The sequence below is a fragment of the Diabrotica virgifera genome, chromosome 2 (genome assembly GCF_917563875.1).
Source record: "Diabrotica virgifera virgifera chromosome 2, PGI_DIABVI_V3a".
NCBI lineage: Eukaryota > Metazoa > Arthropoda > Insecta > Coleoptera > Chrysomelidae > Diabrotica > Diabrotica virgifera.
The window spans coordinates 179,486,444-179,504,032 of record NC_065444.1 but is presented as its reverse complement, the minus strand read 5'-3'; the positions used below and the strand labels follow the sequence as shown (position 1 = coordinate 179,504,032).

At 31.8% G+C, this 17,589-nt stretch overlaps 1 protein-coding gene across 23 annotated transcripts in view; it reads left to right on the top strand.

Moving 5' to 3' along the window:
- LOC114333727 (alaserpin) overlaps positions 1–17,589 on the top strand; it is a 305,048-nt gene that overhangs the window by 159,270 nt on the left and 128,189 nt on the right. The window contains exon 4 of one of the 23 annotated variants that reach the window (XM_028283697.2): positions 13,384–13,579. The exons of 20 other annotated variants lie outside the window; for them this stretch is intronic. In XM_028283697.2, the coding sequence (XP_028139498.1) occupies positions 13,384–13,517 (134 nt within the window). In that variant the 3' untranslated portion in view covers positions 13,518–13,579. Of the gene's footprint in view, positions 1–625; positions 869–4,704; positions 4,969–13,383; positions 13,580–17,589 lie in introns of those variants that run through there. 2 more of the 23 variants (XM_028283692.2, XM_028283711.2) reach the window with 2 other exon arrangements.

Genomic DNA, 17,589 nt, shown 5'->3' with positions numbered 1-17,589 from the left:
TAAAAACTGCAAATTTGACAAATGAAAATCGCAAAAAAAGCTCACAATATTTTTGGTCACATTTTAGTATAAGTTATTCCTGGCATCGTCCTTTACAACACCTGATAGGTTTCAAAAATTCCTGAATTATATCCTGAAATCGACCTATTTTTCACCCACAGCCTGGAGTATAGAAGGTAAACGAGAACCAGGGAGGCGAAGGAATTCCTGGCTGAAAAATCTACGTACGTAGTTCAATACAACAACCAAAAATATTTTCAGGGTAGCAGTGTGCAAAGTACAGATTACCATGATGGTCGACCACATCCAAAACTGATAGGCACTTCAAGAAGAACAATAATGATAGTCATAGATACAACTATTTTTAATCTTTTTATTGGATTAAATCTCATAAACCCTTTGGAATCAGAGATATATCGACAACTATGTTGACTTGAAAACTATATCTTAGAGATAATAAACTTATAGTAAATTTTGTTGTGTGTCAGTTTCACTTTTGCTTATGCTTTTTTAAACCACGAAAATATTATTTTTGATCACCTGGTTTTTTGCTTCATTGATTTCACGAGTGAATAGGGAAATTAAGATATGATTTTTCTATCTAATATACTTTATTTGATTTTAGTTGGTATTACAAAATCCGCAGTTGCACCTGCACGAAGATTCATCTTTAATGCCGATCACCCCTTCTTTTTTTATATTAAATATCGCAATACTGGTGTAACCCTTTTCGCTGGGCGTTTTGTAAAGTAATATAAGCGGCTCAAGTAAAATAGTATATTCCATAAATTATTTTAAAAAAAGTTGTTACTTTTAACATTAAATTTAAAACCTGATTGACTAGATTGGGTGAATACATTTTAAAGTATCTAAATTTTGATTTTATGAGTGTTTGTTATAATGGATGTTGCTTGTCACAGTTTTGCATCTGGTGGCATTTGCAGGCTGTTGACTTCAGGTTGAACTCTAGACAGGTTAGAACTAGTTAGGACGTCGTAGGACGTCACAGGTTAGGACGTCGCAGGACGTCACAGGTTAGGACGTCGCAGGACGTCACAGGTTAGGACGTCGCAGTTGGACTAGTTTTGATTCCAAAATATATTTTTGTAACTTATTAGTAAATGTCAAAGTTGCTTTTGTTTTGTTACAATAAATTAATTTATTTATTATAACAAAATTTTTAATTTGTTTAAAAAAATATTGTTTAAATAACTAAATAGCTTTTAAATGAGAATATTTGTGTTTTTAACGTGAAAAGATACACTTATATAGTTTACACACGTACTACGTACTACACAATATGTAGTTTTCGTTGCTTATAAATAAATTCAGTTATTATAATAAAACAAAAGCAAGATTGACATTTAATAATGCGTTAGTTAGATGGCTCTACTCGAGTTACTTGGGAACAAAAAAAGAATTAAGAAAATTGCTCCATGGGAAGCCGAGAAAACGCATTTTTTTAACGTATACCGATTTTGAGCTTTGAGATTGCATTTTCTCCAACCTAATTTTTGATTGAATTTTTGCTATTTTTGGCAATTTTCACTCGTAAAATCGATAGTTTTTATTATAATAACATATGTTATGAGTAGAGCTCGGGAAATATGCAAAATGCATATTAAGTGCATATTTGCATATTTTGGATAAATTTTGTAAGTGCATGTGCATTTATTAAAATTGCATATTTTTAGACTTTTTTGTATTTTTTGCATAGATGCATTTTAAAGAGAAATGAGAAGCCCCAGATGTAAACAATAAATCTGAAAATTCTCGTGGGACCACTTTCTGGTAACATCCTTTCTCTGCCTTTTACAATTTTTAAGGCGACCAATAAACGAGACGAAGCAGACTCTACAATATGCAATGCAGTCACATTTTGTTATTGAAAACATTTTGTTATTGTTAGGTGATGCTGCGCCATATGACCAAAAGTGGACAACATTTAAAAATATTTTTTCAAATTTATTACTTGTCTAGAGCACGCTTCTGCTACAAATAGAGTAGCAAGAGGCTACAAACTGTAAGGATGGAATTTCTAATGATTAATACCCTTCTATCAAAAATAAAAACATATTTTTGAAAGCCCTTCTGCGAGTATAGGTGTATAAAGATCGTTTACCTAATGTGCCTTTACCACCTGAACCTGTGATAACTAGATGGAGAACATGGTTAAATTTTGTAAATTTCATAACCGATATTTTGAAGGAATTAGAGACGTCAATTTGTAGTTTCAATGTAGACGTAACTCAGGTGCTATGAAAAATATGTGGATGTTTTAAAAAAACCGTTATTAAAAAGTAATTTGACACATATCCAATCCAAACCAATTTTGTAAATATTGCTTAGCCAATTACTAAATTAGAAAAGCTAAAAATTTCTTTAGACCAAAGTATTGAAATTATCAATTCATTAAATGAAATAATTTCCTAAATTTTAACACCTTGGTGAAACCAACAAAATGTATCAAAAATTCTGCACGGCGTTAAAGAAAAATGAGGAATATCACAAAATAATTAAAAAAATATTATTATGATGAGGAAATGTGAAGATAATTTAATTTTATAGGTAGAACCCTCAATTAAACAATATTTTAAATAAGCTTCTTTAACTCCATGTGAAGTAGAAAGAATTTTTTCCGCGTATGCTTAAACATTTACAATTAGATATACCATACATATGGCTGTTTTTTTGTAGAAAATTTAGAAAACGTTTAATAATGTACAGTTTTAATTATAATTGTAATAATAAATAATAAAGAATGATGATAAATATAAAAAATAAATGAATATAATGATGTAGGTTATAGAAATTTCAATAAATATTTTTTATGACTTTAGCATAAAATAAATATTTTTTTTTATTTAGCTTAAATGCCTCGACAGTCCATTGGCATCAAATAAATAATTAAATACCTTCAAAACAAGGATTACCGTGTTGTTTATTTATATGCATTAAATGCATAAAAGCATATTTAAGTGCATATTTCAACTGTTTTTGTGCATATTTGCATGCATATTTTAGGGTTTTTTAAGTGCATATTTCCCGAGCTCTAGTTATGAGTGTTTTAAAGATATGAAAATTAGTGTAAAGAAAGAGGACAAAAATAAATAAATGATGGTTCAAAAATTATGATCCTACTGTTTATATCTTTGCCGTAAATGCCGGTCAACTTTGACCGGTTGTATCTCAGGAACCACTCATCACAATTAAACCTTTTTTCCTTTAGAAGAAGCGACCTTCCGCTTTTTTTCCAGTACTGTTTTCATGATTTAATTTAATTTAATATTTCCTGAGATATTCTTTTTGTTTATAAGCCAAAAAATTATTTATAACTTTAAAATATTCCTGAGGCCGCTAAAACAGTCCAATTTCAATTTTGTAAGTTGAATTGGATAGGTACAGGGTGTTTTTATACAAAAATGATAGTTATTATTATTTTTATCATAATTATTGTGGTTATTATAGTGATTGTAACTTTTTAATTAACAATTTAATTGTTGCTAAACTGTTTATTCATTTTCGATTGGCTTCTGGAATTATAATCTATACGAAAGGATCTTTTATATTACCAAGTTATATAATTATTATTAATGAACAATTACTTATCTACAATTTTAGTTTAAAATTAAAAATTTTGTTCGAAATACCTGCATTTTCCGGGAAAAATTTTCGTAGAAGTAAATTGAGAAAAACACGTCTCCATGTAGAATTTAATTACGGTGAATTTTTATATGAGTGTTTTTGGTGTACAGTTAAAATCTTTGGAGTTATAGAGCAAAAATTGAAAAAAACACAATTTTCGGGCGCCATTTTGTTTATAAAAAAAGTAGCACACTATCTGCGGACTTTGCATACCTATATTATTAATATATACGGTCATAAGATTCGATTTAAGCAATAAAATTGCTGGTAAAATACTTTTCCTTGTATCTTGCTAATTAGCCCAGATATATCAGAGTATACGTTGACAGGAAAACTACAATATATTAGGTTTGTTCTAGCGTCAGTTTCAAACGGTTTGAAACCATCAGGAACATGCGCATTTGTTTGATGGCGTTCAAGCAAACAGATATACTAGTTTGAAACTACTGTTCGGGCGTTCTAACGACAGTAAATTTTGATTTGAAAACTGGTGTCAAACGGTCAAAAGAGTTTGCGGATTTTGTCCGGATTTTAAGTTTGTGCGTTGCGCAGTGGAATTATTTGTTTGACGTTTACAAATTTTAAATGAAAATAATAGGTTTTGACTATGTTACTTAACATTATTTACGTTTATAATAATAATTTTTAATATTTAGCATAAATCTTGAAAATTTGGATACTTATAAAAAATATATTTCTAATCTAACCTTAAAATTAAAAATAAAAACCAACAATTTAACGTTGGTATTTTACTCCGATAAAAAAGCGTTCTAGCAAAAAACAGTTTGTTAACAGTTTGTGGATGGAACATGCGCAATAAGGCAGTACAAAAATTTGGTGTCAAACCATACAAAACTACATGTTAGAACAAACCTATTATAATAAAATTTTATACCTAATCGATATTGTTGTTTTTCGGCTTGTTTTTGCTCGTATGCTTTTAAACCACGAAAAAAGTTTGATTTTTTATCCTCACTGGTTTAACCCTCATTGATTTTATGAGTGAAAAGGGAAATTAGTATATGATATTCATCTCTAATTTATTTTATTTGATTTTAGTTGGTATTAAAAAAGCTCTGGCTTCCATCCGTCCACCTGCACCAAGATTCATCTTTAATGCAAATCATCCCTTTTATTTTTATATCAAAGATTATAATACCGGTGTAACCCTTTCCACTGGACGTTTTGTAAAGTAGCATAAGCCAGTCCAATAAAATACCATGTTCAATTAATAAATTAAAACAAATGCTGTCAATAAATTTTAACATCAAACTTAATCTCTAATGATTAATTGATTTAATAAACTATATGTGTTATTTTGAATTAGTTTTTATGAAAATATATTTTCTCTTTGCATAGCTTAGCAGCTGATGACATTAGGTTGCTGACATCAGTTTAAATACTAGACAAAGTATAACATCTTATTTGTAGTTGGACTCATGTTGATTCCAAATCATATTGAGAAACATTTTTATTAGTTTCTTCTCTTTTTGTTTGTTTGATTTATCCTCTTTTTTACTCTGTTTATATAATAACTATTTTTATACATAGTAATGTGTTATATTCTTACTAATAATTTGTTAGGCAGCTATGATTTTTTCCATGTGGACTAGATCCTTGCTGTTTGTTACAATTCGATCTTTCAGAATTATATCAGTCTTTTTTAATTTATTAATTTCCTTTTTCTTTTGTCTCTTCTTGTTTTTAGTTTAAGTTGTTGTTTGTTCTGAAAGCTGGTGTTATTTCTTTCTTTTTATGATTTTGCCAAATATTTATATTGATATGTGTATATGTGAGAGAGAAAAATATTGGGGTTTTTCTTTGGTAGTTGGAAGACTGAATAAGAAAACCCTGAATTCTTATTAATATTGAACTGTTAACAATACTGGAAATTGTTTTCAAGTTTTACATTAAACACAATTTTAGATACATTTAAATTATTAATAAATCCGGTCGATTGTGTAGTACAAGTCTATAAACGAGTTTGGAACTTTTATCTTGTTTATGGTGGACTCTAACTCTGATTGGTGTTTTTTATTTTTGTTGATTTTTACTGTTTGGAGATGACAGGACTGACTTTATTTTTTTGTTATTTCATTTTAGTTGGTAGAAAACGTGTGACTTTTTCGATCACTCCACCACCAGCAAGATTGATCTTTAATGCCGATCATCCCTTTTACTTTAATCTAAGAGACCTTAGTACTGGCGTAACTCTCTTTAGTGGACGTTTTGTAAAGTAGTACTATTAGCCAGCACGCAAAAATGTTGATTTATTTTAAATTTACATTCATAGCTCTTATTTAATAATTTCCTAATATTAAAACGTTAAAACTTTGTACGTATTGAATAAATTAAAGACTTTTCAAAATTTCGTCTTAAGTGGACTTTATATTACATGATTTATCATGTAAGTTTTCATATGATTTGGTCATGGAGTGAAATTTACATGTTTACACTGTATGATTTGTCATATGATTTTGTCATAAGCATTGTTAAACGGCTCGTTTTGTCATAAGTATTATCGTGCGACTCGTCATGGGAAAAATCATGTGACGAATCACAGGATAAAAATCATGTAGTGCAAAATCGACTTTATACATTTTTATAAAATCGGTTGCTTTGTGAATATCCAGATTTCGACTATTAAGTTTAAATTAATCGTTGCACAAATTTAATATTTACGGGCATAGTCGCAAAATTTCGGCTCCAATACTTTTTAATTGCAATCGGTTTTTTCGAGTCGTGAGAAAATTGATAAATATTTTTTAAAAATTTAAACGCAGAATAAAGATTTGATTATTATCTAGAGAAGAAAGTCCTTTGGAATAAACAAAAAGTTTCTTTTAAATAAAATAATTGAATTTAAAAATTACATTAAATTTTTAATTTTTTTTACCCTCGCAACTTATTAAAATAAACATATGTATAGAAATTTTCAGGGATTTGTGGCCCTTGGTAATAACGTAGTCTTTCATTCTGCGTTTAAGTTTTTCAAGAATACTAGTTTTTTCAGAAGGTTAAGAAGATGAATGCATTTAAAAAGCATTTGAAACGAAATTTTTCAGCCTACGCCCTTAAGTTATATTATCCAATTTATTAAGAAAAATACACTTAAATATTGCGTATTTTTCTGAATAAATATGTATACGAATTTACATAATTATATATCCAACTTATCAATTAGTTTGGTTTTAATATTAATCCGTAACGGGACTAATATTATTTTAATTAATGTATTGTGGAAATTACCTACAACTGCAAAATTAGTAAAATTATTCTTAACTTTAACATCACAAGAGAGTGAGAATAAATTGACAATAATGCAACAATTTTTCCAAAACTTGTTTCCTGAAAATAGACTATTGCCGAATAGAAACAAATCTGAGAAAAAAATTGGAGCATTATTTTCTTATTTATTCTTACTATCGTGTGATATTTGTGAAGTTATTTTTTAATACTTATATACAAAATGCAAGTCTTTGTATAAAAACTTTTAGTGACATTTATCCCAATTAATGTGACATATGTTTTTCAACTCGTCAAAGTGAACAGCACAGTTTAGCAAATATTCAGATGAAAATATTAATAAAATATTAGTTAAAATTATTTGTAAATACAGTTTTATTCATGAAATAATCTTACCGGAGTACACTCTAGCGCTTAAAATTGCCGATTTGTGTTTTCCTCGTGACAATTTGGCATTAGATGATGATTATTCTATGAGTTTATTAGGGTTCATTGTCTTAAATGTGACAGTTATCAAAACTAGAAAACTCGTTGTAATTAAACAGAAACAATCTACCTAAATATATTCCCAGAATAACCTAGTTAGAATATTCCCGGTATAATAATAATAATCTGATTGGACAGAATTAAACACATACATAAGTTAAAATCATTAAAAAATAACAAGCGGTAATTTCTATTGTTTCCAGTTGTAGTATGCTTTGTTATTCCTCTGCATATAGCATTTTTAGATAGTCAATTCATGTATCCTTCTCTTTGTATTCTGGTTCTATTAGTTACTTTAGTGCCTTTCTTTAACCTCTTATAAAGCACCATATTTCCTTTTACAGACAATAGAAATCATATTCCATATTTTTTAAAAACATTCCCAGTGATAATTTTATTATTTTTAATTATTGTATTCTTCTTGAGTCTGGGTCGATATATATTTCAGGTAAGCTTTCTCCTAATCTTTGCATTTTTCCTTCACTTCTCTAGAGATCCATGGAGTTCTTCACCTTGGAAATGATTTATTTTTTTTTATTTAAAAAAACAAAGTCGCATCCACCTGAAGGTTATTAGCGACATTTCTGTAACATTTGTAACAATATTAAATCAAAAATTGGTAAAAATGAACTACAATTTGTAGACAATGAAACTTTTGGAGCAATAATTAAATTTCACGCACTAATACTCTATTTTTGAAATGAACTTTTAGATCGCTGGCTACACTTCGACACTCTCTTTCTGATGCATCATTAGTGATAGCGTTACGCGCACTAGTATCTGCTTGTTCATATTTCCTTCTATGCCTATGTGGGATGGTATCCACAGGAAGTGGATTCTTTTGAAACTTTTTTGAGCTTCCATTAGTTCGGCCTTGGTTCTTTTCTCAATGGGGTGTTTATGGCATATATTTTGCATAGCTGTGACTGTGCTAAGAGAGTCGGAAAGGACTGGACAACAAGGGAGGTTTTTAATATATACATATTTGATGGCTTTAAACAAACCAAAGAGCTCTGCAGTATAGATGCTGGAATTCAGAGAAAGATGTAGGAGCATAGCAAGGCGATGAAAAAATCCATCAATATTATTTTGAACTAGAAACTTGAATCTTAATGTTGGCTTAGTTGAGATGTGTCACTTTCCCAGTCCGATGCCTCAATGCCAAGATAACTATTGATTTTTTTCTTTATGGACGTGAATTTTCGTTTTATGGATCTTTCCTTTAAATGGGGGTAAACTTGACTGAGAATATGGGACAAAGCTGATAGGTCTGTGGTATATTCTTGAATTGTGGTTGTAGGATCTGTTGATCCCGTGATATTCGTTAGGAGCATGTTAAGTTGATCAAAGTTTAGAGGGAAAGGTAGAGGGTGATTTTCTATGGAGTTTTGAGCAGGGTCAAGTAAGAGAGAAAATGAGAATTCAGAAGTGCTTGCTGAACTAATTTTAGCTTTTTTAGATTTTGCTTGGACTTAAGGTGGTGGAAAAATATTACATTCTTTTGAAGATGCCTCAGGTGAAATAATTTCATCAAAGTTACGTTTTGGTTGATTAATTATGTGACTGTCCTTATTTAATGCATCTACTTTGTTCGGTATCTCCAGGACATTAGAAATAGATATTTGTTAACACTGAGAAGGGTTTGTATCATTGGGTGCTTGCAAAGATATATTTGTTGCCCTGGATACCGATGCTTTATTGTTTCGGTTGGGGTTTAGTTGAGCTAGTGGTTCGGAGCACTGTGATGCAATGTGACCTGGCTTTTTTCATTTAAAGCACACTAAACTGTCTTGAGAAATGAATATTCTATATATCGTGTTGTCAAAAACAAGAGTAAATGCCTCTGGTAGTGTTAGACTGTGAGGACTGATATAGATTTGTCTTCGAAAACTAAGGATCTGATTGTACTCAGGAATAGAAGCTCTAATTTTGAGGAATGTCATGGGGAGACAGGAACTATGCCAATTTTTTGTAACTCATTGATTAGCAAGTCGTGCGGTATTGAAGGACATACGCCGGAGAGCACAAGTCGTTCCGCTGGTGTAACTAACCTTTTTGCTCTGACAAATTTACCTTGTATTTCTATTTCACCATGATTATTCATAAAATCATCCACTATTTTTTTATTGGATAAATACATACATATGCGATTATTAGATAATCTAGAAGAGATTATATTTTTCGGTTGAATTATATTTCCAAGTGGGAGAAGGTAGTCTTGAAGTTTGGTGTTTTCTAAGGCACTAAAGATAATTGCTTGGGACTTTAAAGGAAATTGCACTCTCGACGCTGCCAAAGAGTATGACTGTGATGCGTTTATTTGACTTTGATGGTCTTGTATTGTAGAACTGTTGTGTGATTCTACGTTTGAATTCATTTCGATAAACGTTATGTGAAAAGTAAGTCCGACCCTGTACACCTGCTAAAACAGGTATATCGGTCTTTACTAAAAGCGGTTATTTTGCTGGTAAAACTGGATTTGTTTATTGACAACAAAACAAATAATTACAATTTGCTGACTTTAATGCTAATTTAACTGGATATTATGTAAAGAGTTTGTACACTTACAGTTTATTTCAATATATCACTGAGATTCGCAATTTATAACTTATATTAAACTTTGTTAATATTAAAAATACTCGGAGCCCACATTGAATACAACATTATAGTTTTCGATGCAGGACCGGTCATGATTTATTTTTATTATTTATATTTTTCACCAAGAAATTTCTTGGCTAAGGCTAAGACATTAGACTTAATTGTTGCCAAGATTTCTCTATAAATTTAATTACTTTCTGTGACATATTATGTTTCTGCTTCTTTCTGTTATTTTTTTGGGAATATATATCTTATGGAGTAATAATATTTGATCCCAATTATAATTTGATCATTTCTTTTTTTCTTCGTCCCTTGTAGTGTACAGATGTCTATATTTTATGGAAAAAATTAAAAAATGAAATGGCGTATAATATAGTCAGTTACGAATCCTAGAATGGAGACAAGGAGTACGACAAGAAGCATGGAAAGACCTCAAAATAGATAAGTAGGTGACGTAATAGCAGTAGCAGGCAAAAGTATATTATATTATCGCAAAATAGAGAAATATTGAAGCAATTTAAAGATACCTACATCCAAGACTGGATAAAAAACGGTTGACTAAGAACAAGAAGAGAATTAACTAAATCTATTAAGAAATATAAATAACGGCGAACTTATGGCGAAATATAATTAAAAGTACAGTTCGTATATAGAGAAGAAGGTGGGAATACGGCCCCCTAATTGGTTTTTCGACGAGAGATTATAAACAATCAACATTTTTAAATTTTAATTTTCGTCCACATAACTATTAGTTTAATTCTAATACAGTATTATTAAAAAAATAAAAAAAAATCAAGATCAAACATATAAAAAATTATTCTTTCCAGTATCTAGGATACTGTGAAAAACAAAAACGTCACTCGATATTAAAGGAATTCAAAAATCTATCGTCTGTCGCAGATATAATGTTCAGTTTCTGCACCGGCACATTCATTTTGTGCCCACAAAAGACAGCTCTGATACTGTATCCAAGTCTCCCCTCTGCTAATACTTGAATAAGACCCCTCGCACCCGGCGTCGTCGTTATCAGGAATTGAACCCTGTGAACTTAGTTCGGAATCTGTATACTCTTCAATATTGGAAAGATCACTTTCTTCGGTGTCAGAATCTTCGACGGTAATACGTTTACGAACTTTCTCTTGGGCTTTTTTGCAAATTTGACCTCGTCCTTGTCCCCTTGCACGTCCACAACTCTGTTGACGGTCTTCTGTTTTCTTAAGAGATTGTTCTAATTCAAATTTATAAGGCAATGATGTAATTACAGTGGCTTTTGTTGAGGTTGATTTTCTTCCTCGATTTGAGGTTTTTATTTTAGGCTTGGGTATTGGTGAAATTTGATAGAATAGTATAAGCGAAGGGTTTACAGCTGATGATGTTCCTGGTTTTGCATAGAAGACAGAAGGCTTTAGAGTTAGCAGTCTTCCCTGCTCGTTAGATGATTTGGGTTGAAGAGATACTGATTCTGATGTTGACGTGCTTGGAGCACATGACTTCAGTTGAATGGAAGATTCAGGAAGAGTGCATGAAGTGGGTTGGAGAGACGATTCTACAGTTATTGCAGCAGTTTCGACAGACGACTTAGTTGGGTTCATCGTCGAAGAAGTTGTACTCGATGGTATATTTTTCTCTTCCATTTGAGAATAATTTTTTCTTGCATATTCAACCTCTAACAGATCAAAAAACTCCTTAACTGCTGGGCGATTGAATCCTTGCACTCGAACGTAAGATGTTTCCATTGGTTTTCTGATAGATAATTGCTTTTTATGTCTATTTAAGAAATGGTCCAGCCATGCTCTACCTGCTCTTTCATTTTGAAACGCATTCTGGATGTTATTTCTGACTGCTAATTGATAAGCCATTCGCCTAACATCCAAGCGTTTTAGTCCATAAAAGCTGCGCTCCATTTGCAAAAGATAATCGACTGATTGTTTCTCCGGAGTTCAAGGTAAAATAGTTTTTCTACCGTACGGTTTTCGTACTAACAGATCTAATGATAACTCAGGATCATGAACTACCCTTCTTAACGTAGTTCTTGGTTCAGCAAATATTTTGACTTCTTTCTTAAAACCCATATTATGCTTATTACGAACAGCCTCTACTGCCTTTTTCATGCCGTTAGCACTCCACAATTTCCTCTTTGTTTTTCTCAGATTTAGGAGCAAGATTAGTACGAGGCATCTGGAAATAATAAAGTGCAAACATGTAATATGGTCCCCTCAATGTGTATGTAATATGGACCCGGGTCTATAATGCATACACATTCAGGGGGCCATATTAAATAAATAATTACATTATAAACAAAATATTAAAAACAATTTATATCTATTGCAAAATAGTCATAGTTACCTTTAAAAGTCGATATGCAATGGTTTTTCTACACACTAATCAGAGAAAGATAATGTTTATAACTGGTTTCTTAGAAAAAAACAACATAAACACAATAACGGCAAAAAGTTTTGTTAAGCACGTGAGTAAAGCGAGCTTTGTAAGTCAACTAAAGGCTAAGCGCGGTAGTTCTCGGGTCCTGACAAGTTTCGATAGATAAAGATAGATGTAGTATCAAGCGTAAATCAACAATGGCATTGGCAGAAGAGACAAATTCACTCGGGGGGCCGACTTACCAGCTGGGGCAATATTCCCACCTTCTGCTCTAATATATTATGTTCGTATCATTTTTATGTAACGAATCCATTTTATTTATATTTCTTGATTGTTTTAACCCGTATGTATCCAAAATGAGTGTGGTATTGTCCTTTTCATGAGCATTTTTCAGTGCGTAACAAATGATAGGAAAAAGGGTAAGTCCGTGATAATACACATTTATGACATGTATTCTAACATGACATTTTAGTAAAATCTGACAGTTGTCACATTTTATTTTCAATTTGGAATAAAAACAAATCAAATGTGTTTCTTGCATTTATAAAATGGTATTTTCTTTGATTTGTATAGTCTTATAAATTATACAGATTATATTTGTAATATTACTATCTAATTAAAAGAAAAATATTTTTTTATTATGGCGCCATCTATCGACAACTAGAATAACGAGAATAAATGTTATAAATGTCACCGACGAAATGTAATCACTGACGTGCCTTTTTTTCTGTCACATAAAATGTAATGCGTTAGAAAGAAATCGAAAAACTGTGACGCACTGAAAGATGATCATGAGAAAAAGAATAGTTAAGAGTGTTTCAGCTTTTTATGTTGCACAAACAACAGAGTTTTAATTTAAATTAAAAGTATTTTGATATAAATTAAAACAATTCATCACTTCTTACACGGTTTTGTAGTTATCAGAAACCTGGTTATGGGTAATAATTTTAATAGTAATAGCACAGATTAACTCAAAATTGTTGGGTTAAGCTGTGGTAATAGTAATTTCGATTTATTAATCTTTTTCAGTTGGCGTAGCTTTTATTACATCTGTTGGTCAGGAACCTGTAGTAAGATACGATTTTAAGGCCGACCATCCATTTTTCTTTTATATCAGGCAACGTAATACGGGTGTAACGCTTTTTGCTGGACGATTTGTGTAAAATACTTAATATAAGCATAACAAAAATTGTACAGATGAAAATAAATACAGATAATAAACTAACTATTTCAATTCTCGTAAATACTTAAAATAGTACCGACTGTCTGTAACTATAACGCGTTAATGTTAACGTAATTAATTTTTTTTCCTCTTAAGGTCGCTGCATAGTTTCATGTACGTAGTGTTTCCAGCACGTAGCGGAGTCACTGAAAAACCTAATTTTACTGTAAGGTGTCTGATACGATACGTTCCAGACAGCGTGAATTGTTCATATTTTAAACCATTTAATCGTAAGGAGCGATCCACAATTATTGGGATCAAAGCTATCCGTGCAAAAAATTACGTATGTCTTGTTTTAATCTGAAAGACCGCCGGAGTGTGACGTCACGGCCAACTGTATTCAGTGTTGTTATGATCACTTTTCCAAACAAAGAATAACGATTGAAAACACGTTGAAAAGATACCCAATCTCAAGACCTTTTAATTCGTACAAAGTTAAAATTTTGCTTCCTCTGCTACTCTTTATGTTCAATTATAGTGTTTTTTAAGTTGACGTACGTACACCGTACACTGACAAGTATCTGTCAAAGTTGATGTAAACTGGAAAATATATCTGAATTAATAATAGACATTCACTGTATAGCTATCTCTGTCGTTCAGAGCCACCTACGGTGACAATCATTTTGGATAACACTTTATTTTTCGGAAACTAAGCGCTACGTGCTGGAATCGCTACCTGCATGGTAACGGACCTTTATGGTAAAAAAGACTCCGTCTGTCCTCTTATCCTATACCCATATTTGTGGTGTTGTTAATATCTTTCCAGATGTTTGGACCAAAGCTACATTGATCACTTCATACAAAGTTTTAACTTTCTTGTTTTTGTATATTTTATGATAATCCCTGAGTAACTAACCCAAAATAAGATCAAGTGAAAAATGTAATTAGAGAACGTTACAAAGTATAACACAGGTTAACAGATAGCAACCACAGAATGATAAAAGCTTCAACAGAAATAGACCTTGACAAAGAGAGGTACAGCACGGTCAAAAAGAAGCAGAAAACTAAAAAGAGATTAGAACTATGCTTACTGAGTTAGATCCCACCTGTAAGAAAGTTGATTTGAACATAAATTTTGGAAAGACACAATACGTGACAAACCTGGTATCAAGCGAAGACTGTAAGTAAATAGCATTGGCTTATAAATAAAAATACTTAGGCCACGAAATCCAAATTACCAGGATAAATCAAACTGCCGAACTGCATAGGAGAATCACCTTAGCATGAATTGTATATGGAGCTCTATCAGACAATATACAAGAGAAACATGCCAAATTATCTAAATAAAGAAGACGTTTGACAAATGTGTGCTTCCAGTTATGAATTACGGCGCTGAAATACTATCTTTAACCCATTTCACAGCAACCAAACTTAAACTGGCACAAAGATGAATGGACTGGTCACTACTTGGACTGACTGCCAGAGACAAAGTTATAAAAAAGGACATATAAGGACATGCGTCACAGATGCCATAAAGTTCAGAACACGGCTTAAGGGCCAATTTTTCATATCGAGTTCAACTCCAGTTTAACCTAAACTTTTAGTGAACGTCAGTTTAAAGTCAAAATCGTCATTCTCAATTCACTTTCAACCGATGGCAGTTTAAACTTGAACGATGCTTGAACGGTGGAATTCGGCCGTTCAAAAATTTTAGAACCCAGTTCAGATGATTTCATGGATTACGCGTGCGTTGTATTAACACGAAACGCTGTCATAATATAAGTATATCCTATTTTAATATATTAAGCCTAACGATAAACGATAACATTATTTTTGTTTTTATAAAATTTATTATGACTATTATTATGATTATTTATTATTATTATTTAAAATGACTATTTGACTATAAATACTTAAATTTAACTTTATTCAAAAACAGCATAAAAATGGTCGCAGAAAATGGCGATAGCTTTTTACCTTTTGCTATTTATTGGCATTTCTCTAAAGCTGTAGAACGTGCACTGACATGAACGTGCAATGAGAAATGCACTCCAAACAAAACCGAAGTTCACCACTGAACTGCGGTCAACTGAACCATAGATTAAGGCAGGTATGATAAATCGTCCCTAAGTGGAATTGGCCTGGCCATGTGCTCGACTGAATGAATTACTGATAGTGGACCCAAAAAATGCCTGTGTGGAGACCACGAGCAGACAGAAGAAGCAGAGGTAGATCACTTACACGATGGAGAGACGATGTTAAAATAATCACTGGGAATTGGATCTTCTTCTCTAGACTTTTAAGGTTGGTAATCATCAGAGCAATTTTTACTTTTGAGACTTCGACTCTAAATATTTCGTTGTTTCTACATCCAAACCATTTCCTAAGGTTCTTCAGCCATGAGTTGTCTCTCCCCATTATGGATCTTTTTTCCTGGGAATTGGATGCAGGAGGCTAAAGGTCGACAGGACTGAAAGTAATTAGGAGAGGCTTATGTTCAACTTTAGACGTAGAAGGCTGTATAATAATGATGACAAACGATAAATATTTCAAGTTCAGTTGAATGTCACAATACTCTCCAGAGTAAAACTGAAAGAATCAGTTGCACCTACTCTGTAACTGATTACTGTTTTTTTAGTTTTAATCCCTACTTAGATAAAAGTTACTGAACTTGTAGGCTATTGATTATGTATTTTAGAAAGGAACTACAACGTTAACGGGGTTTTATTGTTTCATATATTCAATGGACCTCTAAATATGAAAAAACCGCAAAGTGCATTTAAAGTGGTGCGTTTTTGAGAAATAGGTGAATTAGTCCCTAGGCACAGGGCGAATTAGGGTGAGTTCTATGCCCGTTTGGTACAAACTCATCTACAGGAAAAGTTTTCCAGATTACTATCGAAATATCACATTTTAAAGTCAAAAATTTTTTTTTACCAAAATATATTTAAAAGAAAAGCAAGAAAGATACACGAAAAGTAGCATTTTTGTTTCTTGCCCTACAACTTTTTTCCACAGGGATATAGGTATAGGCATTGCCTTACAGAAAAAACTTCCATCCTTTCTATTTAAAATGACGTTTAGCGTAAGTCTGTATGATTTATAGTTTCCAAAATATGATTTTTCAAATTTCGCCACTCACAACAATTTTGGGACATTTCCCTTGTTACTTCGCAAACATTTTTCTGTAACTTTTTTACGCAGCTTTAGGTACCTATATGCAATGTTACATTTAGTAGGAAGAGAAGTCAATTACGTTGAAAGTGGTCTATCGTAGAAGGCTGTATGACTATTTTTAAGTAAGATATGGTTTTTGAAAAATTTTATATTTTTAATGATTTTTGACATATTTTACGATTATTTTTAAATTTTTCATTCTAACTTTTTTATTGTATATTTAGGTATATACATTGTGCAATAAAAATCAAAGCTTATTTTGTTTACTTTAAAATGGTGTATTGTAAAAAATTCTAGGTCTATTCTTAAACAAGATATTATGCCTTTTCAAAGTTCTTTTTTTTTTCTCTTATTCTGGCTTTGGTTTAGAACTAGAACCTTTAGCCACGTAATTGTATAACTTATCACTAAGTCAGGGGAGTAATGTGTAGTGTGTGTGTTGAGTAAGTGTCTTGTTACTTTGCAAAGTCGACGTCATTGTCTTTGCAAAGAGACGCTAATTGTTTCCGAACGTCTGCGGTCCCTCCGGTGAGTACCGATCCCACAAGGACAGAAACTATTTTTCTTTTATTAATTTATAATAAATGAAAAATTTCTGCCCCTGGTAGGATTCGAACTCCCGACCTTTCGTTTCAAAGGTAGGCGCTCTTACCACTGCGCCACAGAGGGGTTCTTTTCAAAGTTTGACATCTATACATGCAATAGGTCCCACTAAGTATGGAAAACTTTTTATTAATAACTTTATGAAAAAAGTATTCTTTATAAAATGCTCTGCATAGTCTAAAACTTCTTCTTCTTGTAGTGCCTATCCGTTTCGGATGTTGGCGACTATCATGGCAATCTGCACTTTGCACACTGCTGCTCTGAAAAGATTTGTAGTGGTTGTGTTGAACCAC